General features: G+C 41.4%; 1 protein-coding gene across 4 annotated transcripts in view; it reads right to left on the reverse strand.

The window, feature by feature from the left end:
• Window positions 1-1,247: 1,247 nt before the first annotated feature.
• Window positions 1,248-25,732, reverse strand: part of phldb1a (pleckstrin homology-like domain, family B, member 1a) — a 30,703-nt gene continuing 6,218 nt past the window's right edge. For 2 of the 4 annotated variants that reach the window (XM_030746854.1, XM_030746853.1), the window contains 22 exons: window positions 25,157-25,327; window positions 24,210-24,329; window positions 21,963-23,044; window positions 18,601-18,828; window positions 18,377-18,508; window positions 18,082-18,219; window positions 17,375-17,503; window positions 13,641-13,796; window positions 13,436-13,546; window positions 13,236-13,328; window positions 12,988-13,125; window positions 12,542-12,664; window positions 12,211-12,375; window positions 11,876-12,016; window positions 11,428-11,538; window positions 11,279-11,357; window positions 9,591-9,735; window positions 9,207-9,297; window positions 7,323-7,469; window positions 6,278-6,497; window positions 2,715-2,800; window positions 1,248-2,158 (listed from right to left, as the gene is read on the reverse strand). In XM_030746854.1, the coding sequence (XP_030602714.1) occupies window positions 2,018-2,158; window positions 2,715-2,800; window positions 6,278-6,497; window positions 7,323-7,469; window positions 9,207-9,297; window positions 9,591-9,735; window positions 11,279-11,357; window positions 11,428-11,538; window positions 11,876-12,016; window positions 12,211-12,375; window positions 12,542-12,664; window positions 12,988-13,125; window positions 13,236-13,328; window positions 13,436-13,546; window positions 13,641-13,796; window positions 17,375-17,503; window positions 18,082-18,219; window positions 18,377-18,508; window positions 18,601-18,828; window positions 21,963-23,044; window positions 24,210-24,329; window positions 25,157-25,327 (3,947 nt within the window). In that variant the 3' untranslated portion in view covers window positions 1,248-2,017. The remainder of the gene's footprint in view (window positions 2,159-2,714; window positions 2,801-6,277; window positions 6,498-7,322; window positions 7,470-9,206; window positions 9,298-9,590; window positions 9,736-11,278; window positions 11,358-11,427; window positions 11,539-11,875; window positions 12,017-12,210; window positions 12,376-12,541; window positions 12,665-12,987; window positions 13,126-13,235; window positions 13,329-13,435; window positions 13,547-13,640; window positions 13,797-17,374; window positions 17,504-18,081; window positions 18,220-18,376; window positions 18,509-18,600; window positions 18,829-21,962; window positions 23,045-24,209; window positions 24,330-25,156; window positions 25,328-25,732) is intronic. The other 2 variants (XM_030746855.1, XM_030746856.1) reach the window with 2 other exon arrangements.

Raw genomic sequence — 25,732 nt, forward strand, 5'->3', positions numbered from 1 at the left:
TGTAAACTTTTTTCCCTGAGCTGACAGATGTTTCCATTTCATCAGATTTTATTGGTTGTTTTCAGACGAAGCTAATATGTCCTATTAATATTGACAAAATCATGTAAGACCTTTGCTAATTCACAGCGCTGACTTTCCCATTTGTGTGATAAAGACCTGGGGAATAAGGCCAGCGTGGGAGTGGGAAAGTGTGGGAGGATCACCCGTGGCTCATTAATATTTCACCAACGATAAGGCTGGGTGTCACTCTTGCTCGTCACCACGGTAATGAGCGCGCACTGCCCTCTTAAAGATCAGTTTATTATTCAGCTGGGCGCAGCAGAGACTCAAAGATACCGAACGTGTTTCACACTAATGTGTGAAAATCTCTCCCAAGGTCAGACAAATGCAAATGGTGTGAATGATATTAGTGAAGCTGCAGTAGTTATGAGTGGGAAGGATTACCTGCGTTAAACTGAAGGTGCTCATTTTAATAAATACCATCGCACACAACTTCAAACCAGGAAATTAAACATTAACATTTCAAGTGCTGAAGTGAAGCAGTGTCTTTCAACAGCAAGGTGTGTTTCCTTGATTACCTGCACATCTGCTCAATATTCCCCTGGTCCCTTGAGTCAGTTCATTGTACGGCCCCGTTATAGGTTAATATTAATCTGCACTTCCACCTTTGCTGATATGATTTGAATGTGGGAAGATCCATTGCGTGGATGTGTTTTTACTGAGGAATTCTTGCTCTTACGCACTCGTGTTGCGGAAACTTAATTCATGTACTTTTATAATACATGGTTTCAAATTTCTTAATATTGAATCATGCATGTAAAGTTGCATGTAATTTCACTTCATGTTCTGTTTTGTTTTTTCCCCATTTTTACATCTCCCACCTAGTGCAGTCGAGCCATATAATTAATTACGCTGCTCCAGAAATACATACGCAAAATACGGCTTCAGTGTTTTTTGTAGCTGATCAGAGTTAATGAGCCAATTTAACTCATTACACCACCTGACTGTTCTCATGTAAATAGACACACTGTAGCGATTTAAAAGTAACACCTTTGTGAATGTTAGCAACAATTAGGACGCATGGGTTTATTTATATAAAGCTAATAATTAACTTGTGAGACGCACTAATTAAGGAAGAGGTGGTGACTGAGTGCATTCAGTGTAGCTGATTTGTCAACAACATTGTGCTCTGTGAGGCAAAAAGCAAGAAAAGATAGATCATATGGTTTTATTTATTACATGTAGTTTTACAATACTATTATATAATTTATCATTCTTATTAAAATCTTATTATACTTTAGCTTGACATTGGGTATTTATGTAAAATACAGACAGCTTTGCCTAAATGAAAAGCTCCTAGCATAATACATAGAGTGGTATTAACATTTGTTTAATAAACAAGTATTTGGCACCAAATAATATGTATCTCAATCAGATATTTTAGAGTAGCTGTTTAAGTTGTTTTTACTTTATATAGTGATTTTTATTTATTTATTTTTTTAAATACTGAGAGGCTATTTTTTTAATTTGCAAAAAGTTAAACTGGGAAAGTACAAATTTATCAAAAAGGTTAGCGTGAAAAAACTGCATGCATAGATCAGCTTCAGAGGTGTAAACAGTTTGAGCTTATATAAAGTAAGAAAAGTTCTTCCTGAAATATCATAATGTAATTACTGACAGTACATTTGGTACTTGAATGTGATTGATGTAGCTGAGAAGTCTTACAAATCTACTGGCAGGCTACTCAGACTGTTTTTTTCTACTCACACAGCTCTGGCTGAAAGATAAATACAACTCTCGTATTCTCTGAAATGCACCCTTGTCATGAGTGAACCCTCATCTGCTCAAAGGCATCGGGCCCAAGATTATTCATCTCTTTAAAAGTCCATCCGTTAAACGCCGTCAGCCTGTTTGATTTCAGTCCCGGCTCTGGCAGCGAGCCGCTCGGGTTGGCTCGCAGGTGTCTGGGTGCTCACTCAGTTGCCGACATCAACCGCATCGCTCACCCTTTGGTCCCTCAGCTCATGAACTGCGTATAGCCCTCTGCACCCGTTACTATGACATCCATCCAGATCCTCATGGCCTCGGGGGATGGGGCCACCATGTAGTAAAGTCGGTCGTGAGTTTTCACACAGAAGGTCAAAGATGGATTAGGGCTCTGGGAAAAAAATCATAGAGAGGGGGGTTATCGAACTGAAAGCTGCACCTGTTGCTTTTTCCAGGCATTTTTCAGAACAACAGAAAATATAAAAATGAATAAAACAGTTACACAAAACTGTGTGTTGCACCTTTTGTAAGTAAAGATGAATATTGAAATTAACAAAATGACTTATTTAAACCTTCCCATTGCCCTGAAAATAATGAAAGGCAGATATTTGGCAGTAAAAATCTAGTTTTATACTAAATTTAGGATCTCTTTTTTTTTTTTTAAAGGCACCCAGCACTGCTTGTTAAAATTAATTTTATTATAGGCATTTGTAATAGATCCAATTCACAATCTTCACTTAAAAAAAAAAAAAAATGTCGGTTTGTGTGCGGATTCATTTGTGATTTTAAAACGTACAGTATGAAGCATTGTTTTGGAGTTGAGCACATCACAAACAAATCCACCCAGGCTTTTCATGAATTTACACCTGATTGTCATGCATGCAAAATATTATAAAATAGTCGGTGAAGTTCTGAATTGTAAGTGATGAAAAAAAAAGAGCGTTTACCTTGGTGGCGCTGCGTAGGTGATCATAATAAACCTCTTCGATCGCCTGAAAGTAAATGAGCCCTTTCAGCTTGGTCTCATGCTTGTCTGAGAAGGAGAAAAAGAAAATAAATATATTAAGAGACATTACATTACATCTTGTACTGATGCAAGACCTCTGCCAGCCCAAGCACCAGACGGGAGAATCAGCCAGGGATACATGGGTAATAATAACAATGGACTGATGGAGTTTATTCTTACCTGAAGACTACAGGAGACATTTGGTGACCAAACAAATTTCACATTATAATCTCTGTTCTGTTCTTGTATTTACAGTATTTTATTTACTTTACTTATTAGTCCTGATATAGGAGAAACTAAACCAGAGGAACAAAAACTGTACCCCTCCTTATGGCTTTTAAAATAAAGGAATAACTGGGATCAGTACACTGTGAGTCCCAGCAGGAAAGTTTAAGACGGCTGAAGGATCAGGAGCATAAAAGCTGAATGATACTGTCCCTTATTCAAAGGTAAAGAAACTACACTTTAGTACTCACTGTGTTGATTTCACTTTAAAACCAATTTTTATGTAATTACTAACTGCTTTTTGCTAATTTTTGTCCTCTGGTCTAAGTTGCGCCACGCCTGCCTGCTGATTGCATTCCTGTGTTAGTCCTTAGCTTTTCAATGAATTTCAGTCTGACTATTGATTAAGTATGTGATTCCCCCTTTTTTTAAGATCAAGCTTTGGCACATTTTTCCCCATCTTTCTTTTTAACAGTCACTTGACTTAATACAATTTGACAAGCTCAAACTTTCCCCAGGGTCTGAGCAGTTTAGTAGTAAAAGGCAGATATTTTTGAATGGGTGGGGTTTGTTTGTTGTATTGGATCTTCTTCAACAGGAAATGTGCCTTTTTCTAATCTTAGTCTTATGGCTTACATCTAGATGGAGAACGCAGACAAAAAAAAAAAAAAAAAAAAATGAGGAAAAAGGTGTTTAATTTTTTTTTTTCCCAGCAACACACAATCCATGAATAGGTATGAGCAGTGCCGTATCTGAGCAAAAATTAATTAAAAGTGCAAGTCTATTTCAAGCTATGCCTGAAGTCTTTACCATCCTATTAATTTGACTTGTTTTCTTCAGTTGTACTTTCTGGATTGTCTCTGTGTTTTCTGTAGCTTTTCCCCTTCTGGCGAGGTTGAGAATTTTTATAAATCTTAAAAGAAAAGTCTCTTTTGAATACTACATATGATCCTTCTGTTCAACATTTTCCTTCAAGCAGGTCAGACCTTCTGTCCGGTCCTTTTTTTTTTTTCCCCCCTCTTCCCACAGGATCGCTTTAAGCCTTTTAAAAATCACTAAGTGAAACCTGCACATGAAGCTCATTGGATGCAGTTGGTTGGTTGACAGGATTTTCTAGTTTGGGGCTAAACTACAGGCATTTAAGTGTAAAGGAGAATGTCTTCAAATAAAATCTGCTAAAACAGTTTCTGGATTCCAGTCTTGCTCGAATAACAGTGGTCTTTTTCTTTTAGTCTCTTTCATGCAAACTGGAGTGCCCAACTGAGAACCAAACATCCACCAACAATTAAAAGCAGTCTTTTGAAATGCGTCCGGCACGTCTTCTTGCTTTCCCCTTTTCCATAAAGTCAAATCTGCTTAGTAATGAGATAAATGTTTTTGAAATGTGAGTTTCGTTTTATTAGTCACGAACAAGCCAGGAGCTAGCCTCCTCCCCAAGAAAAACACATCCAGAGAAAGTATTGCATCTTATTTCATCACCGTCATCACCATCATCTTCGTCAGGAGTGAGGGGGTGAAAAGGCTAGGCGAGTGAGCGGAGAGAGAGGAGCAAAGAGAACCGGGGGTAATGAAAACACACTCGGATTCTATTTTGAACCCGACTGTAAAATAATGGCTCAAAACATGCTTTTGAATTATTCAGAAAACTAATTGTTCTCGATTCAGATTCAGAGGACAGTCTGATAGACGTGAATTACAAACAGTTTTAACACACGGGAACAAGGCGAAAAACACCACTTAGAGTCACTTTAATTAGCATTCGCTCACAGGTGAATAAACACAGAAGTGTTTGGGACACAAGTTGGTGCAGTAAGGGAGCAGAGTGTGCGTTTCTCAGAGGAGCCTCAGCACTGCTGTGGGGTGGACTGAATAAATCAGGTCAGGGCCTGGTGTACAGTAAGGAACCTTTTTTTTTTTTTTACCAAAAGGTATTTTGATCACTTGGTGCTGAAAGTTTTTCTGTGAATGAGCCCAGAGGCTAACTTGACAAACCAAACGAGGAGGAGCACAGCATGATCCTTCTACAGAGACTCAAAGAAAGTTTACATAAAGTCACACTGTTAGTCCTTCATACTTGTTGGTGATGAGGGCGCTCAGCAGCATTTAACAGACACTGTAACTTTTAGGCCTCAGAGGAAGGAGGAAGGAAGGGTGGGTGGAAGTTTTTCCCCTTCAGTTGCTCTTGAAGTGCTATTTGAAGATTCTGAAGTGGACTTTGAAAGACAGATCCAATGAGCAGGCTGTGTCTGTGCAGTCAACAAGAATGTAAAAAACACTAACACAAGGATTAGTACACTAGTACATAAGGCGCCGTCAGTGCTGAGGAATAATTGCACTGTGACAGTCTCAGGAGTGACTTCAAGCTGAAACATATCTCAGCTGCTACCTGCTGACCTGCTGTTTAAAAGAAAAAAAGCTGAAGTAGCTCCACGAATACATTGATGTAAACATTTAAAAACATGTTAATATAAACACCACATATGTATGAGTATTGCTTCACGTGTCCCTGTTTCTGTTCTCCATATTATATGGACCAGAGGACGGCAGCGTGAGTGAACAACAAAAAAAAAAATCTACTATCACAACCAGAAATGTCCTTTTGAGGGCGGGAGGAATCGAATCAGAATGTGCCTAATGACTGAACTGCATCCTCGCAGTTATGATGCCAGTACAGCCGTTAGCTCTTTTTTTGTTTTTTTAGGGTAGCATTAGTTTGATGCCATCCTGATAGCTGTGTTTTCTATCTTTGTCATTTACTTTCTTATGTGATGCAACATCTTGGTGTGTTGTCTGTCTTGAGCTGCAGGTGTAAGAGTCTGTTTTTATTTCTGCTCTAATGAAGACCTTGTAAGTTTTGAACTTGCTGGTGTTTAAATAAAGTCTTTAACTATAACTCCCCTTTGTGCACAGTTTGGAATGTTTTCTTTTCTGTGAGCAGCGTTTTTTATCTTTAAAAGTACCTTAAGGGCGCCTGCGTTCACTGCGAGCGTGAGACTGAGTGAGTACACTTGAAGAAAAGCTTCATTATAAATTGGAAAGCTGAATTCACATTTAATGGGGCACCAGATCACAGGATAGATTAGCTTCAAATACTCCAATATACCAGCTGTGAACTTGAAATACTGGCTGGCGATGTGTAGTTTTTTGTGGGGGTTTTTGTGGTTGATGGTCTTGTCTGACTTGTTATCTTGAATACATGCGCGTTGTTCTCAGGCCTCTTGAATAACTGAGGCTCGACTTTCTCTTAATAATAAAAACCTCCCCTCGTTTATTTCTTACCCACGTAATAACAGAAGTTCCTCTTGAGACGGTCAAAAACGAACCAGCGTTTCTTCCAGGATTTGAATTTGCCGCCCATCTTCACCAGGTGGCCCTTGCACATTTTCTCTGAAAGGATGACGAAGGGGCAGGTATCTATGTTGTGGCCGCACGACTCCACGTGGGCACGCAGGTCAAACTCCTCCTTGCGGTTCGGCAGATAGCGCGTCATTGGACGGGCCTGCGAAGAAAACCCCTGATATTGCTTCAACGCTGCTTACCAAAGTTTTGTCAGATATGGAATTAATCAGAAGACTTCACGAGATTTCCTTTCAAAGCCGTGAGAACACAAGATGCTGCCTTCATTTGGCATCATGACGGTCCACCTGGCAAATCCACTACTTCTTTTGAAGCCAGAAGAATATCTGGCTGCTTAGCTGCCAGATATTCTTCTGCCATATACTACCATTTTCTGTTAGTACCATTTAAAGCTGGCAGAGTAGTGTACAGTGCTTTATTTTGTGCTAAAACAGCTGTTTCATGCATCTGAATATGATGCTGATGAGAATGTGTACTAACAGCAAAATTGCAGGACGCATCAAACTGAAGGGCTGAGTGACAATTGTTTGTAGTCTGGCTTCTATAAGCATTCACTGCTACATTAGTCATTTAAGCTGTATAGGAGTCTTAATTGGACACCCGAAATCAAAGTCTGGAACTGACAACAGGCTGATCTCTATGTATTTCTTATCAAGTCTACTATGATGGATGCTGGTAAACACAATCAGCCAGGATTAAAGCTTCAAGTATGTGTATATCATACTTCCATCACCACCACTAATAACTTTCTCTCTGTTCTTCCCTTCTCTCTGTTCACCCTCCCCTCCATTGTCTCCCCAGTCTCTCCCTTCCTTGACGATCTTTGATCTTCATATATACCCAGCCTCTCTTTAGTGTCTCGTCTCTCATCCTCTCCCCCAAGTCTCCTAACCCCTCCCTCCTCTCTTCTCTTCTCCTCTCCTCTCTCTTCTTCCCACCACCCGTCTCCACCTTCTGTTCCACTGACCTGGGAGAACTGCTTCTCTCTCATCTTCACCTCCTCCTCCACCAGCCTCTGCCTGTGGGCCGTCTCATCCTGAAGCCTCCTCTCGGCCTCCTCTCGCCTCCTCCGCTCCTCCTCTAACATCTGCCGCCGAGCCTGCACCTCCCTCTCCTGGGAGCATCGGGGCAGGAGAAAGAGACACAGATGGAGAGAAGAGAAGAGAAAATAATGGGGGAAAGGGAGACGGAGAGAATATGTTAATGGTAGGCAAATATTGCAATACAAAGAAAATGACTGTCAGAAGATGCTCATGAGAATTCAAGTCCCAATCCAGGGTTTTGTAAAATATATCCCTTAAGTCTGTGTATGTAAAAGTAAGCTTTGCTGATGTAAAATGATCCTTTGCAGCTTTCAGAAACTTACATATGGGTCTACTTTGTTTCCACATGAGGAAATAATACAAAGGTAAACACAATAATTACAACTTCATTTCACCACATCTTAAGCTCACCGATCACTTTGAACGCTCGTATAGGCAAGTTTTTATCTGCTGAGCAGGAGGAACACAGGAGTTTTTGCAAACTCAAAGATAGGATGTGTTGACTCTCAGTGGAACTGGATTATTTGGTGATCAGAGTTATTTGTTTATTTTATAAAATTTGCAAGCCAATGATTTTTATAAAAAACTGTAACAAACAATAGAATGTCTGATTTTTTTTTTTTGCAGTGAACATCACTTTGATTATTTTAAATCATATTATGATATTCAGAATATTGCTATGGTTTTAATAATATTGTACCAGTAGACTGCAGCTGAAGAGGTGCACCCACTGATCGGTTCACCTTCTGGCTCCTCCAGTCTGCAGGTAGAAGTGTCTCCAGAGCAAAATTTCTCCTGATGTATCACAGGTGTGTGTGTGTGTGTGTGTGTGTGTGTGTGTGTGTGTGTGTGTGTGCGCGCGCGCGCGCGCGCGTGCGTGCGTGCGTGCGTGCGTGTGTGTGTGTGTGTGTGTGTCTGGTAAAAAGAATGTGGCTTGCAGTGTAAATGTAAATGCAAATCTCTATATAAATGTAATCATTTTAGCCATATAACACTGGACTAACTCCTGCTGCAACCAGGATTTTTTTTTTTTTTTTTTTCCCCACACACACGTCTCCCTGGCTATAGTCATATTTTAATAGTTATCACAAACATTATTATTACTTTGATATAGTCAGTGCTTATACCTAAAAACAGCATAAATATGCATCACTTGTACAGAGATGAGGTGATTACTTCAGGTTCACCACCTGAAACAAGGGCTCTAACTGCTGACTGTGGCATCAATTTTATCAGCTGCCAATTACTTTCTTTTCAATTAATCCTTTTTCATTTTGTTTACACAGTAATTGAACATAATGAAATAAATCCTAGATGTAATTTCCAGCAGCCCAAGAAGACAAATTCAAACAGATTTTTTTTTTTTTTAAATTTGAGTATAATCAAGGTTACTATAGCTGTAAAGGCAACTAAACTAGAATTGGTGGGGAACAACATTTCAGCCAACTGAAATTAAACTAAAAACTAGCTATATGTGTAACAGAAAAAGGTTAAAAACAGTAAAACAAGCAATATAAAAATGCATAACTTTAATAACTCTGGTATATTCAGTTTACTGTTTATTACATATGATACAGGAAAGTAAACCTTCATATCTGATTTGAAGATTTTTACTTAAAAAAAAAAAAAAAAGACAAAAACAGCTGATTATTTAAACTGATATCACCTAGGACTGACTGGTGTGACTGTTTGTTGCAGCTGTGTATAAGCTTTTGGGAGTGAGGGGATTCTGATGTCCAGCCTCGTCAAAATGGAGCCTCTTTTTTTTTTTTTTTTTAATGTCAGAGTTAAAAGTTCTCAAAACTCACTCTGTTCTCAATCAGTCGGGCTTTCTCCTGCTGTGCTTCTTTCAGCATCTTTTCCATCTCTTCTATCCTCTGGGCCTCTAACCCACAGGCGCTACAACACACAGAATGAAGGAGCATGTGATGACAAAAGAGTAAACAGACATGCCTGGAAACCAAACAGTGGAAACAGCAGGAGAGCGAGACGCAGTCATTAACATCACCAAACTTAACTTCACAGCATAACTGGAAACTAGATCTGGCTGGTGTAGCAACAGTCGGTGTACCTCAGAGGCACGTGAGCAGGCATGTAAGAAAACATGTTGTCACGGGAACAAAGCGGCAGTGACCCTTCTAAGAGACGGGGCAGACTTGAGTGTTCCCATGGAAACAGAGCCAGCCTCTCACCTTTCTGGGGTACAGGCGGAGTTGCCGGTGGAGACGCTGGTCTCCATGCTGTCTGAGCTCTCCAGACTCAGGGTGTCATACGCCTGGTTGCCACTGGGTGGCGGCTGGTGATGCAGGATGGAGTGATGGACTGTGGGAGATGCATCTGTGCAGGCAGAGAGGGTGCAGAGTCAGGTGTGACAGACTTACACCACCCTCTACTGATGGTGCCAAGTCATTGCTACTTTTAGATTAAAATCACATGCAGACCACAAGGACACAGAGTACACCACAGCCACAACATAGACTGTAGTAAAAGGTGGACATAGCCACTGTGACATCACCTACTGGTTTGTGAAGATCCATTATGAAGTAATTTCACCATTATGGCATTCATCATTTTTGTTTGTTTTTTTTGTTTTAGACAGAAAATAAAATAACTGGATGAGAGGGTGTAATTCTAAGTCATCAGCCATCACATTACGGTGCATCCATATGCTTTATGGGTACATTTCACAAATACCAATACACAGATCTATTAGTAAGATACAAATAAAATCCTTGTATTTCACTCACCAAGAATGGGGCCCAAACTTTTTGGATGAGTTGCTATTAATCACACAGCAGTCTATTCAGATAATCACACGAAAAATGTCTCCAGCACCAAAAAAAGCACGGTCACAAGGTTCAGTGATGCAAATTAATGGTAAAGGAGAACAGAGCAGCCAGCTACCGGCTACAGTTTCTTGTGTCGGCATTCACCAGTCTGTCAAAACATCCAAGCCCCTAATAATAATAATAATAATAATAATAATAATAATAATAATGACTAATACATTTTGAACAAAACAAAACAAAACAAAAAAAACACCTTACAGCTGTCATATAGAGACCAAAAACATTTTTGGCGCCAGGCTGATGAGGTGTCGATTTTGTCTCTGAAGATGACCATTTTAACATGTGAGCCAGTTGGAATTGACTCGTTTTTTTGGAGCCGAGTGACCACTGGAAGAACTGCAGGTTTTGGCTCATCACATGAAGTGTTACTATTCTAAATAGGCCTTATCTTGTGTACTGCTGGCACATCATTCTCAAAGGTTTTCCCAGAGGGGATTTGGTAGATCTCTGTATAACTTCTGAATGGTACAAGAACAAACCCTTCAGTAAAAAACTTTTGATTGCAGATAGGGAAGCTGGCGTGTGATTACCCAAGACCTGTTTTTGAAGCTTTAACCTGAGCATTTTGACCAATGCAACCGTAACGTTTGCGCTGACGTGCTGTATTTGTAAGTTAAGATTTTAAGTCATAGATATCGACATTAAGTTGCACCAGTTCATTACTTAATTTTAGATGGTATTTTTTTGTAATAAAAGCTTAGAAAATGTGCTGTTTAAATACATAAATTGTCTCATTAAATGTGCACTAATTTACCTAAATGTACAATAGAACAAAGTGCAGTAAAAAAATAAATAAATAAATAAAAATAAGCTAAATGTGTATTCTGAACATTTTTTTTCTGCAGGAAAATGTACATCTCTCAAAATGATCAAATGAATAAAAAAAAAAAACATCTGCATCAGTTTTGCCTTGAGAGCAAAAGGCTATACTCTTCATCTATGTTCCAGAATAAGTCACAGTCTGTTTATCTGTTTAAAGTAGCTGTGGGCATTCAAGCTGAGACCATGCATAGATTGAGGGGCTCCATTACCTCTGCTCGGCAGAGCCAGTTGCCTTCTGGAGTCCATCTCCAATGGGTTTGACATCTCTCTCAGCGCTAAGTGTAACCCCTAAGAACACATAAAAAAGCATCAGGAAGGGAACATTTTACTGATTACAGTTCAGCTGTGTGAAACTGACCTTTGTGGATGCATTTTTCTCCTGTGCAGCACCACTGCAGTGTGGCAGTGCAGTGGTGCTTCTGTTTGATGATCCCTGTCCAACTTCACCATCAGATTTGGATTTTGACAGCTGAGAGAGGAAAAACCGCTTACTCAGTCAGTTCCCAAATGTACAAAGGTTTTTGTGTGTTTTATGACCTGCACTTGAACAGCATTATGGTTTTTCATTGTGTGCTTTGTGTTGTGTTTTGTGTATTGTGTTTTATTTTAGGTATGTCAACAGAATGTTTTGTTTTTTCTTATCTTAATTTAACTTACATGTTGTTTGGAAGAACTGAGTTTTAACTTAACCTTTATGCCCACTAGAGGGCTTCCTAGTCTTAAATATATGGGTGGTGGCGTGATTAATGAGATCTGTATTGCTTTAGTGCCCTTTGGCAAGACACTAAAAGATGTAAGAAATTTACCTGCCCATGTCTGCGTGCGGCAAAAGACTTTGCAGGCAGCGGTGGAGGGCATGGCTGAGGCTCTCCAGCTGCCATGATTTCCTGATACCAGCGCTCAAGATTAAGAGGCGGCAATGCATTCCTGCTCAGCTCAGGCTGGCTCTGCGGTGATGTAAAGCGTTCAGCCAAAGGAAAAAGGGAGCAGTAGAGCAACGGCATCAATAACAGAAGCATCAGGCAGGTAGGAAAGACCGTGGACTAGTCCTTGTGACAATATCAAGCTAGGACAGCAAAGATCATCATAGCAATTCAGTGGATGGCTGCAAACTGTGCACCATTAACAAGAATGAACAAACCTGTGCAGAGAGAAAGGAGGAAGGACCACGTGCAGTTGTGTGGCATGAGAGGGTGGATTCAGAGGAGGCAAGTTGGAATGATGGCATAGAGGAGGAGGAGGAAGAGGAGGTATCAACTCGCTGCATCCCAAAGATCTGACTTAACTGACTAACTGTGATGTACTCCTTCACACAGAAACATGACGTACACACAAAACAAAACAGGAAGAGAGCAGAAAGTAGAAAAGAAAGTCAAGAAAGACATCTGGAGATAATGTTAACATACTTTGTTGGGTTTTAGTACTATGACAAATCAGAGAAATGTATGACAGAGAGCAGAAAAGGGATCTACCTCAGTTGGCAGAGCAGGAGCCACAGTGAGGGAGAGGCAGTGGAGAGCAGCAGGAGAAGAAGAGTGAGGCTGCATGTAAGCATTTCCATACATCCTATAGACATCAGACATCCTGAGGTACTCCTGCATCAACAGCCACAGCACAAGAAGGCTGAAGTAGTAGTACTCACTTAATTCTAAAGATTCACAAAGCAAACCTGAGGAAGTCTCAACACACTCCACTACTCTTTGAAAGAAATATTAACGCCTTTACAGTTTAATCATCAAAGATCATCACGGAAACCTCAAACCATCAGCAGATGTAGAGAAAGGCAGAAAGTTGGCCTACCAACAAACACACTGCAAGCTTGCTGCTGTTTGTCAGCATATGCTACAACACACCGTCATGCCCATTTTTATTGCAGAAACACAAGTGTTAGGATTTGTTAGGTTCTCTTGAGATTTACCTCTTGTAGCCTGACAGGATAGAGTTCAGGGGAGGGGATGTGAGAGGATGAGGAGGAGAAGGAGGCAGAGGAAGGACAGGGACTATGAGGAGAACCATCCACATAAATAAGGTTGGGTTCGCTGATGTGAAGCAATTCCTGTTTAAAAAGTTGACCTAAGTAAAAAAAAATCCACTTTTGCAGTAATTTTCCTTCAGCTCAGACGCCACTGGTGGTTGCAACATGATGCCTCGCATGTACCTGCTCACCTCTTTCATGCTGCTGTCACTGCACTTTGGAAAGTTTCGCCCTCCTGTCAAGGTGTTGTACTTCTTCTCCAGGACACACAGCTTGTCTTGCTCCTGAAAGTCAGAACCAACGTGGACATTTGAGTGTTTCGCAAGAAGTCATAAATATATGCAATGCACTTAAGAGCGGGTTCATGAACAGTGAACAGTGACAATCTAACCTTTTGTAACAGATGCAAAGTCACTATCCTGTCCTTTGCCAACCTTTCACAGTCTTGGGATGCCTGTAACCCCAACTGCTTCACCTGAGTTTCTAGAGCAGCCATCTTCTCCTGCAAATCAAACATGACCGGTTTCTTGATATCATGATGGCAGTCAGCTTGTACACACACATTATACATGTTTATCCCATTCATGTATCCCCACCTTCCTCTTGGCCACGCTACCGTGATACTCAGCTCGCTCTTGGAGCAGCTGTGAGCTCTGAGCTTCCTTCTTCTCCTCTAGGCGGCTCTCTTCCTCCAGCTGGCAGAACTCCATCTCCTCAAACTGCTTGGTCCCAGACTCCAGAGCTTCAGCTTTCTGTGCACATACAGATTTACATATAGGTTATCAACTGTTTGAGATCCATGAAATTTAAGATGAGGCTGGTCGCATCCTATGTAGTATTTTTGTTAACAAAATGCCAATGAAAAGACCAAAAATAATATTGTATTCAAAGCTTCATACATGTTATTATTCTGAGTGTTATATTTCTTTTTATTCACGTTTGCTTATTTGCCAATGCACCATGTAGCAACACTTCATGGACTGCACATAGAAAGTGGATGAAACTTCTGGGTCTAAAAATTTTAACCACTGTGGAAGTACCTTAAACCTGCAATATTTCTAATGGCCAACAGGAGGCGACTTCTCTAATTGCAAAAACAAGCAAACTATATACACTGCTCAAAACAGTTAAAGTAACACTTTGAAAACACATCACATCTCAATAGTGAAAAAAATCATGCTGGATATTTATACTGATATGGACTGGATAATGTGTTAGGAATGAAAGGATGCCACATCGTTTGATGGAAATGTAAATTATCAGCCTACAGAGGGCTGAATTCAAAGACACCCTGAAAATCAAAGTGAAAAAAATGATGCGGCAGGCTTGCCCAGTTTGCAGGAATTTCATTGCAGCAACTCAAAATGGTACTCAGTAGTTTGTATGCACCACACATGCTTGGATGCATGTCTAACAACATCGGGGTATGCTCCTAATGAGACGACAGATGGTGTCCTGGAGGATCTCCTCCCAGATCTGTACCAGGGCATCACTGGCCAGCCTGAGGTGCAACCTGGTGGTATCAGATGGACTGAAACATAATGTCCTAGAGGTGTTCTATTGGATTTAGCTCAGGTGAGTGTGGGGACCAGTCAATGGTATCAGTTCCTTAAGGATGAAGGAAATGCCTGCATTCTCATGCCACATGAGGCCAGGCATTGCCAGCACCAGGAGTAACCCAGGACCCACTGCAGCAGCGTATGGTCTGACAATGGGTCCAAGGATTTCTTCCTGAAACCTGATGGCATTCAGGATGCCGTTGCCTAGCCTGTAGAGGTCTGTGCGTCCCTCCTTGGATATCCCTCCCCAGACCATCACTGACCCACCATCAAAACGGTCATGCTGAACAATGTTACAGGTAGCATAATGTTCTTCACCGCTTCTCCAGACCCTTTTACATCTGTCACGTGTACTCAGAGTGAATCTACCCTCACCTGTGAAAAGCACAGGGCACCAGTGGTGGACCTGCCAATTCTGGTATTTTATGACAAATGCCAATTGGGAGCCACGGTGCCGGGCAGTGAGCACAGGGCCCACTAGAGGACATCAGGCCCTCAAGCCACCCTCATGAAGTCTTTCTGATTGTTTGGTCAGAGACATTCACACCAGTGGCCTGCTGGAGGTCATTTTGTAACTCTGGCAGTGCTCATCCCATTCCTCCTTGCTTAAAGGAGCAGATACCAGTCCTGCTGATGGATTAAGGACCTTCTACGGTCCTGTCCGGCTCTCCTAGAGTAACTGCCTGTCTCCTGGAATCTCCTCCTTCCTCTTGAGACTGTGCTGGGAGACACAGCAAATATTCTGACAATGGCACGTATTGATGTGCAATCTTGGAGGAATTGGACTACCTGTGCAACCTCTGTAGGGTTCAGGTATCACCTCGTGCTACCAGTAGTGATACTGACTCTAGCCAATGCAAAACTATTGAGAAAAAAAAAACAAAACAGAAAAGATGAAGAGGGGAAAAAACGTCAGTGGCCTCCACCTGTAAAACTATTCCTGTTTTGGGGGTTATCTTATTGTTGCCCCCCTAGTGCACATGTTGTTAATTTTATTAACACCAAAGCAGCCAAAACTGATTAACAACCCCCTCTGCTACTTAACTGACCAGATCAATATCCCAGAAATTTAATTAACTTGATGCTATACTCTGATTAAAAAGTGCTTTAATTTTTTTGAGCAGTGTATAGCAGCTCTATGGGAAACCACCTTTCTGCTCACATGATCCATGCCCTCCATAAACATTTTCAAGTCATATCCAATACACCGCAGCCCCAATTAGATTCAGAAATAACAATAAGCTTTAGGTGTGCCTACCTTGCGACACCCAAGTCGCTCAAGGGTGGGCATGCAGCGTCCTTTGGTTTCACAGCGAGCTACCCTTTCACGCCTGCTTTCAAAAATCTAAGATGGCATCGGCCAAAATGCTTCAGAAACAGGAATTCACAAAACAGTTCTGGCCGTTTAATATTATGTGAACTACGCGCATCTCTGGCATACAGTTTAAGCAATAAACCTAGCTGCCACATATCAATCCACAGCTGAAAATAGTCCCCAGCGGATGCTGGTCATAGAAATACTGTATGTGTTTCTCACCTTTGGAACTGTTAAACTACATTCTTCAAAAACCTAATTGTACTTTAAATCCTGCTGAAACGTTGTACCACACATATTTTTGCACATACACACACACAATGTTACAGTGGTTTGCTAAGTGTGGCTAAAGGTAGTAATGCTAGCACCAGCAGCCTTGTCCATATGCCTGCACTTAAATGTTTCATACTAATCTGTCTAACCGAAGGGGTCGGCAACCCGCGGCTCATTCAGGCTCAATCTGCGGCTCTGTGCGGCTCGCGGAAGTAAATTATAAGTATCCAATTGAAGTGCATTTTATTTTTGTCAGTTCGGTTTTTGTTGTAGTTTTAAATTGGAACATTACTGTGATCTTGAAATATTAAAATAAAATCATTTTATTTATTTATTTATTTTAGTTTCTCAATATATGCGTCACCGGCTTCCGCTAGTATTTGCGGCTCTCACTGTTTTGTTTTCCGTGGAAACCGGGTTCAAATGGCTCTTTCGGGATTACAGGTTGCCGACCCCTGGGATCGCTCCTTAGGCTGCCTGGGTTTAGTGAAGGATGGCTGCATAACATCTCAGATCCAACTGTTAGCCTGATGTATATGAATTAACAATTGAACCAGATTTCAGTAAGTGTAGCAAAGTTTAAATGTCTGATTAATCATGCACAACTCTAATTTCTTTTGAGTGGTGAGAAGATACGGTCATATTTAAATATGGACACAGTGTTGCTTGTTTTTTCTTTTTCTTTTTCTCTTTTTCTTTTTTGGTCTTTTCATAGAATTCATTGACAAAAGTGACATAGGCAAAACAATATCACTTCAAGTCTGTGACAGATTTAAAAGTGAACTTGAACAAATTGAAATCATTTTCTACTAGAAGGCAAGCAACTTTTTTTTTTTTTAAAAAGCAAAGCTGTTAATAATATTAATAATTATTACTAATTGAGAATGACATTGTCAAGCATCCAGAATGAGGGAATGGCAGCACATAAGCAGCAGACTAAAACTGCTGCTGGAGCGAATGGGTTGCCTGCTGTGGATTAACGCACACAGATAGCGTTAACATAATAAACCTCGTTTATGTAACGAAACACAAGAGCAGAAAATGAGGAAATGCACAGACTGCAGATTTATGAGAAGTTCTGAGTGCTTCGAGACAGAGTCAGTGTTGTTTCTGTGCAGTACTGCAGTATTCTGTATATTATAACTCACTGTTGCCAGCCTGTGGGCTGCGTGAGAACACTGACCCTGCTGAGCTGCTCCTGTAACTGTTCCCTTAGAGACAAGGGGCACTTATCAAACTGCCTCTTCAGCTCATTGTACTCATTCCTCTGCTTTTCCAGGGCCTTCCGCTCAGCCGACACATTAGCCCTCCCCTAAAAACACACAGAAACACACACGTGCACACAATTGTGCCCGCATTCAGACACACATATCACACCAGAAAGATAAATAAAATCACGAGTAACTCATATTCATGCAGTTGAGCTTTAAGGCTGACTGGCAACCAAGGCAGTTAAAGAAGTTCAAGGGGAAGCACAGGCGTTAGGTCAAGTAGAGATGTTAGGGATTGCAATGTTTAACACAGTTATTAAAGTGGAAGCAATTAAAATGGTTTATGCACATCTTTATGTTATTTTAATTATTTTTTTTTTTTTGTAGTTTTGATCACACTCAGCAAGACTTCAGGTTGCTCTTTTACTCTTTTTTTTAAACAGACGTGTTGCACATTTGAGAAAAAGGACAGGTTGTGTCTTCTGTTTTTGACATAAGCAGTGCAAGTCAGTTGAGAAGATTGTCTATACGTATGTACTGTGTATCCAGAATATTTGCACATTCAGGAATGAGTAAGCTTCATGGCTTCAGATGCAGATGTTTAAGAACATGTCATTCACTTGCAGTTTGTACATGTAAAACCAACGCCTACTGGCCAACAAGCAGGATTTCTGCCCACCTTGTCCTTCTCCTTCTGGGTGGCCTTGTCCATCTGGCTGAGTTTGAGCTGTAACTGGGAGATCATTTCATTTTCAGCCTCCACCTGCTCCTGCTCTGCCCGCCTCTCCGCTTGCAGCAGGGCTTGCTCCATCTCCACCTGTAGACAAATATGGAGTCAGAGTCTGCGAGCCAGCAACTGCTGTCAAGTTAAATAAATACTTGAAAGAGCTTTTACTCCTCTCGCTGCATTGGTGAGGTGATATAAGATGAAAGATGAAATATTTCATCGTAACTGACTGTGTGTGTCTGTTGACCTCATGTTTGGTCTCTTGTAGCTGCTGCTCCAGCTCGCTAACTCTGTGCTTCAAGTCATCAACCCTGGCCAAGATCCTGTTCCTCTCCTCCTCCAGGTACATCTGCTGCTGTCCAGCTAACAGCTCTTCACACTGAGTACAGATTTATATATTAATAAAAACAGCACAATGCAAATCTAGCACATCGTTTAACGCTGGCATAAATACATGAATGTGTATTTTACCTCTTGATGTGTGCTCTCTGTGCTGCTAGACTCCTCTCTCTGGATTTCCTCGTCATTTTCTCTCACCCTCTGGTGTCGACCGTCTCCCGGCAGAGCCATCCCACCTCCCAAGTCTGAGCAAAGTCCTCTAGCAGCACCCAGCAGGCCACTCCTCACCAGCTCCACAGAACCATCCTCATGGTTATACTCTGCGCACAAGTTCAGGATGGTCTCCAATCTCTGTCGCTCCTATAGAAGAGATGCAAAATATAAGCATGCCATCTGATATTAGAGACCACCACACTGTAGATTCAAGTGTCCTTGAGTGACATTGTCCCATTTAGGCAGCTGCCCCTCTGCCGCTGGCACAGGACAACTGTAACCTGATAGCAGCGGGGCTGAGTCTGATGCTGTCTGTCTCTCAGGAGGGGGGCTTCATAGTAAAACCTTCCTGAGCTGCTTGGGTTGTTTATGAAAACACAATCTGAAGTAACTGAAAAACAACAAAAATGCAAGATACTGGAAAGCTGTGTTTGCTGGATGCATGTATTTCTTTAGATGTTGCACTTTTTTTTAGAAACATAGTTTTCATCTATTGCATCATGTCACTTGGTTCGACCTTTTGGCATAGTGTCTGTCATTACAGCAGACAATGGCATGTTTGCTTTAAAACCAAAATAGCATAGACTGTGTAATCATCATTCCAGTGAGGAGTCGAGCAAAACGAGGAACAATTGTGTCTGATGCGCTTCTTCCTGCACTCTCAGTTTGTCTGATATATAAAATACTCAGCCAATTACACAACCACCACTTCTGTTGTTGCAATATTTGAGGGAAAGAAGCAGTACTATCAAAACTGCGTGATTCATAATTATTAGCAGATTAGGAAAAAGCCATAAGTATATGGATATAAAGTGAATCTGTACCATAAAATGGTTCAGTAGATTGCAACAGTAGATATTTAAAGCTATATGTTATTTTACTGCTATATGGCAGTAAAATAGGTTTTAAGTTGAATATTTAACATTAATTCTTTCTTTGTTTCACCCTGTGTGTACATCAGAAGACACCATCAATAAATTAGTTTAAATGACACAATGCAAATGATTTTAATACCTCCCAAATATTGTCTCATGGAGCACAGATATTGTGATGAATTATGGATCTATGACTGTATGAGTGGTATCAACCTTCTTTTTCTTTTATTTACTCTTAATGGGTAATAAAGCAAATAAGTGAATTTCATATCTTATAAAAGAAACTTTCTCACTTAACTTCAGCTCACTCAAAAATACTCTGTGACCTCTTCACAGTGGAAGTGGTTCTAAAATTAACCTCTCTATTGCATCCCTTCCTTTCTGACAATGCCTTTTGCTTTTCCTAAGAGCCTGCAGACAGTTTTTTTTTTTTTAAAGTACAAGCATAGGTGGGTTCTGCATCTGTGCCAACTGTGCCAAGAGTGTGGCGAGCCAAAAATAGGATTGTATTTTACTGAGAGGAAATCCTCTCTTTGTCTGTCTCAGCAGGTGTGCAATTTATGTTTTTGAGGGCTTAATCCAAGACTGTGATACTAAAAAACAAGAGCTTATTTGACTTGAAAATGGCTCCCTGCATACCAGTCATTTTATTTGTTTGTACCATTTCACTAATGAATCAAGTCTGTGTGGGGAAATAGAGACCCACTCAGGCATGGATACAGGGAGAAGCTTCACAGAGAAAGTTTCCAGGCAGGTTTGAACCCAGAACCTCCTGCTGTGAAGCGCCATTGCTAACCACCACATAACCACTCAGACCAATGCTAAAATAAATGTGTGTAAAAGGAAAAGAAACTGCCTACTAGAACCCGCTACAGCTCATTAGTTAACTTCTCACTCTTTATAAGCCAAGTTTTACATTTAAGGTACTTTTGACAAGCCTTTCTGCCAAATTACGCCAAAAATCTTTTCAGCCTCTGATCAAAGCCTGGTTTACTTTTCATCCAACTCTGCTCTTTATGCCAATGAGCCAATGAGCTAAACGTCTCCTTTTCTGGCTTACAGTTAAGAACTGAGGCTGTTTTGCAAAACATTCAATTCAATTCAATTCAATTTTATTTATATAGCGCCAAATCACAACAAACTGTCGCCTCAAGGCATCACATCACCTTTAATAGGAGCCCTGCATTTCCTTGTTGTAATTCAATTGACCGCTACATGTTTATTACTTGAATTTATAATAATTAGTAAATATTATATTAGCACAGTGGTTGGTTGAGTCAGTATCCATGAGTACTATATGTGTGCCAATACTCAATTGCACAAATTATCATAAAGAGTTTCATCAACACAGCAGATTGAAGAGATCACTGTAAACCTATAGCCAATTTCATAGTTATACCTCTGTGTATGAAGGCGTTTGACAGGACAGCAAATGATACTGCTTTTAGCACCTGCAAAACTAAAGGCAGGTAGTGGAATAAAATTCAAATATAGATTAGAAGCAAAAACGCTTAGCAATACATCCTTGGGCCAAGAAATATCTGTTCTCTAACTGCTTGGGTAGTGGATGACATTGTCTACGCAATCAGGTGACTCAACACAAGGCTAGAGTAGCTCAGTAACTATTTTATTTGTTACCAGAAACCCTTTGGGTCCTTAAATAGTCTGTGGACATGAAGGCCAAGCAGCGACCAGCCGCCACTGTGGTCACTTCAGCTGTCACTAAGCCGGCAGGATGAGGTGGGGCTGAAGTATGGGGGGGGGTTGGGTAGTGGGGAGTGGGTGTGAGGGCTTTACCTGAAGATGGATTATGAGTATGTATGCGATCTATGATCGAGTGTGGGTACGAATAGAAAAGAACCTTGAGTCGAGTGCAGACAGTTTTGAATGGAAAATCTGTTCATCCTTTCAGTAAATATAGCGTTGAGCAATAAGCGGGCACGCCCTCCGCTTTGGACCCCAACACTTCTGGAAGAATGTTCACCCCGTGTCACTCGGGCCACATGGGCTGACGATTCCAGTAATGCTCAGAGGAGATGAGCTACTGGAAGTATGCCAGAGGATTTAGAAAAGACATGTGAAAGCAGACATGGAGTCTGCTACAGTATGCCAGCAGTGCCTTCTCCCCTTAACTGTGTTTATGTCCTTTAAAATCATACTGTCTGTCTGCCCTGTAGTGTTAGTCTTTATTCACAGTCCTGTGTTGTTTTAAATGCTGTGTAGTGAAGCTAAAGATCTCTTCTCACACTGTGGAAAATAAAGTCCCCAGCTCATAAGCAAATAAGCTTATTTCCTTTCCACAATCTAGCAAGCTTTAAACCCAGCTGAAAAGAGAGTGAGTGCTGGACTTATACTTGTTTCCAAAACCACAAACCACTGTTGGTGTTTTTACAGCTGATCACTTACCAGTTTCTCCATTTCCTGCTCACGCAGCCTCTCCTCTCTCTGCCATCGATGATATTCAAGCAGCTCGTCCTCATTGTCACTGATCTCAGAGATGCTGTTTTTGCGTTCCCGTGTATATGGTTTTGAAAGATTTGGTTCCTTGCTCGATGATCCCTTCACAGTCACACAAGAGGTCTTTCTTAGGCTTTGAGGGCTAGTGAGAGGAGACATACCAGACACAGAGCCTAAGCCTGAGATGGTGGCATTTCCCGGGGCAGGCCTTAACTGCCTGCTTCCTTGCTCCTTCTCCATTCCAGGGAGTGGTGATGGACTCTGGGCATATTGTGCCCTCATGACTTCTGCTTTTGAAGGAGTTGTGGGTTTCCGGTTGCCCTGGGGGCTCTCTGGGATGGGTTTAGCAGTGAAGCCTTGTGAGGTAAAGGGGAGAGACGAACCCTGCGATCCTGATGTCCCTCTGCAGGACATGTGAGGGCTGAGCGGAGGAAGTTCTCTAAGGCTGCTGGACCCAGATGGGTCTGGATTAATGAGCCTTTGAGGTACGTCTACATGGGAGAGATACTGACCCTGCTCGCGCAAGGGGCTTTGGGATCTCTTCTGTAGGGAGGAAACTCTTAATTGAGGGCTGGATGGAGCCTTTGGGGAAAACTTGAGGGATGGTGGTTTGTGACTTTGGCTTAAGTTTTCTGTGCTCTGTCCTGACCCCCTGATATATGGTGTGGGGCACGATGCCTCTGTCCTCATGTTTCTTAGAGGCTTTGGACTCTCCAAATCTCCACTGGTACCACTTGCAGCCACAGAGAGTGAGGTCCGTGGATGCGGGACAGGGGTGTGATTGGTATGAGCTGACTGGGCAGGTACTGGATGGCCATCAAGGTTCTGGCTCAAGAAGCTGCTGCTGTTCTCATAAATGGAGATATCTATTTTGGAGCTGCTGCTTCCATTTAGCATCTCTGGGGGAACAGGCTGTTTACCAATCCCTGACAATGACGATGATGAAGTCTTGAGCACCAAAGAGTCCTGCAGGGTTTTTGCCATGTTGTTAATTTTGGAGTCATGGTTCCCATTCAGAGTCTTATGGGGGTCTGCAGAGGGGAAAACAGAAACACTTGTGCATGAGCATTCCTGCTGAATAAAGGAAGAAGACAGTTGAGCAAATATACATAAACAAACACCCAATGTGTCATCTTTGTCCTTTTGACCTCCACCATGCCTCAGGTCAGCTGCAGGGCATAGAGGATCAGTCCATACAAGGAAAAACACGCCATGCCTGAACATGTTTTTGCACACACATTCATACATAGTGCCTCAGTGGCTAAATAGTGATACATGTCTTGGAGCCCATAGGTTCCTGTATGAACCAGTGGTCAGGATGCTCCTTAGTTGTGCCATAATCCTGCAGGAATCTGAACCAGCTAAATATAAATCTGCAGCCATGTACCTCATTCAGAGCAGATGAAATCAGGGCTTGGTCAGGAAAGAGTGAACCATACACAGTGGGCAGGGTGTGGTGGCTCTTACTGTTCAGGCACTGACAACCAAAGCAGTAAGGTCAGAGGAGAATAGATTCTAAATATCACTGAGAGCACAGGGCAGCAGTTACAGTAGGCGGTGGGCCAGAATAATTACATTACAATAATAATTACACAGAAGCAACTGCAAAAGCTGACATATTAAAAACAAGAAAAGATTACAATAATCTTTTACACAACGAGGTCACACACTGAGCGAGAATCACAGATTTAAGTGGAGTAGATCACTATGTAGGCCACAGATAATTAGCTCTGAACAAGCTATTTCTGCATCCTGTCAAGGATAATAATATTTCAGTCAAACTTCAAGACAAATGTGGCTGAAAATCTTTAACCTTTTGACTTCTACAACAAGTATCTCAGTCAGAGATACTTGTTGTAGATACTCCTTGTTATCAAGGATCTAACCCTTGATCTGTGGATATTTTAAAAAGCCAATTATCTAAAGTTTGATCACTAAATGTCATTCAGATATCCTGCCTGGTAATTGCCATCAAATTGTACGGCACCTGTTCAACATTAACAGAAATTCTTACAGCAGAAAATTAGGAATCCAAATTGGTGTGTGTGCCCACGGCATTTGCTCTGCCCAGAATAGCTGCCGAGGTGCTCGTACACGCAGTTGTCGCAACAAGATTGTATTTGGATCACAGGAAACGTTCAGTGTGGTGTTACATTGTTTTATTGCATTTAATAATCATTAAAACAGGGCCTTTACCAGGAGTTTTTGTGGCGCTCAGCCCGCGGCTCCCCTCGGGTAGCATGCTCTTCATCCTCTGAGCCTCTTCAGGATGGTTGAAACGGAAAAAGGCCGACTGACCGAAGCACAGCATGCAGCCTGCCAGGAGAGAAGACCGTGCACATAGAAAACTTTATTCACTGTCCACGTAGAAGTGTCAGTGTCAGTCATGTCACAATAAATCTACAACCTTACATGTAATTAACCAGTAAGTGAAATCAGCTCCTCGTCGTGATTCCTGATATACTTCATGTGGATCACACGCTGAAGTTTTGCATTGATATTCCACATGAAGTTTAACACGTAGCTGATCCTTCAGAATCCACAGACCTGCAGCACTGATCCTTATAATGTATAAATGAAGCAGTTTCCTCCATTCATGAGTTCTCGTCTTTTTCAGAGTTTCATGATTGTCCAAAGCCTGAAGTATTCTTGTTCAGCAGCTGCTGCCTCCACACACACTGGCTTCAAATGACATTTTGGTGTAGCTGCTGGCTTGGGTCCCATAGAGAGGGGACTGAAGGGGGGCGGAACATTAATGTCTCGCTCTCTGTTTTTTTTTTTTTTTTATGGCAACTATGCATGTTACTGGAAGGGCATGGAACTGTTTTGTCATCATGACACCTGACCATGTTGTTTTGTTTTTTTTTAATCAATTTAGCCTTAATTTAGACATCTGACACTTAACAGTTTTCTATTTTACCCAGTTTTGTATTGCAGGTCAGCAAAAGCAAGTTTTTAGAATATACTCACTAATATATTTGGATAGTCCCAATATGACCAATACAATCACTGCCCTGCTCAATCAGTTGCCATGATTGCTTTACATTTTGATGGTAAAATTTTGAAGAAACTTATATACAAGTCACAGGAAGCAGTCTTTCATACCAGCAATCATATTTGTCCAGTTACTGTGATGGTGCTACCTTGAGTAAGCCGACAGGGTTTGGTGATGCGAAGGCCGTCTACTGAACACTGGTTCCCACATGGGTACAAGGTGATGTTGCCTGCCTGGTTTTCAATGTAGCAGTGCTTAGCTGTGATGCCGGGGCCCTGCAGGGGGATATCTGTCCCCTCACTTCCCAGTGTGGTTTTTCCTGCAACATGAAGAAAGAAAAAAAATCTGTCAATTTTTGGAGAGTGTGGTCCTGACTACTCTCTTAAAATATTCTTAGACCTGCAGTTCAAAGCCAGTAATGATGTGAGTGGAGTCACAAAAGGAACCAGCTTATGAACTCATGTTAAACAACAGGTGTAAGTCTCAAGAGGTGTGTTTAGTCTGACAGCTAACAGGGATCTCATCAGTGGGAATTAATGCATCCATCTGCTGCCCTTACTGTTGTTGTATTTAGGTTATGAGTTACATTCTGTCTGTGCATGCAGGAAATATACTCTAGCATGATACAAACACATACTATTCTTACAAATTCCCCTCTTTTCTCTGGGGTGACACAGCCTCTCCTCTCTCACCCTCTGAAATGTTAAGGCTCAGGGGAAGACAA

Source organism: Archocentrus centrarchus, chromosome 14 (genome assembly GCF_007364275.1).
Source record: "Archocentrus centrarchus isolate MPI-CPG fArcCen1 chromosome 14, fArcCen1, whole genome shotgun sequence".
Taxonomy (NCBI): Eukaryota; Metazoa; Chordata; class Actinopteri; order Cichliformes; family Cichlidae; genus Archocentrus; species Archocentrus centrarchus.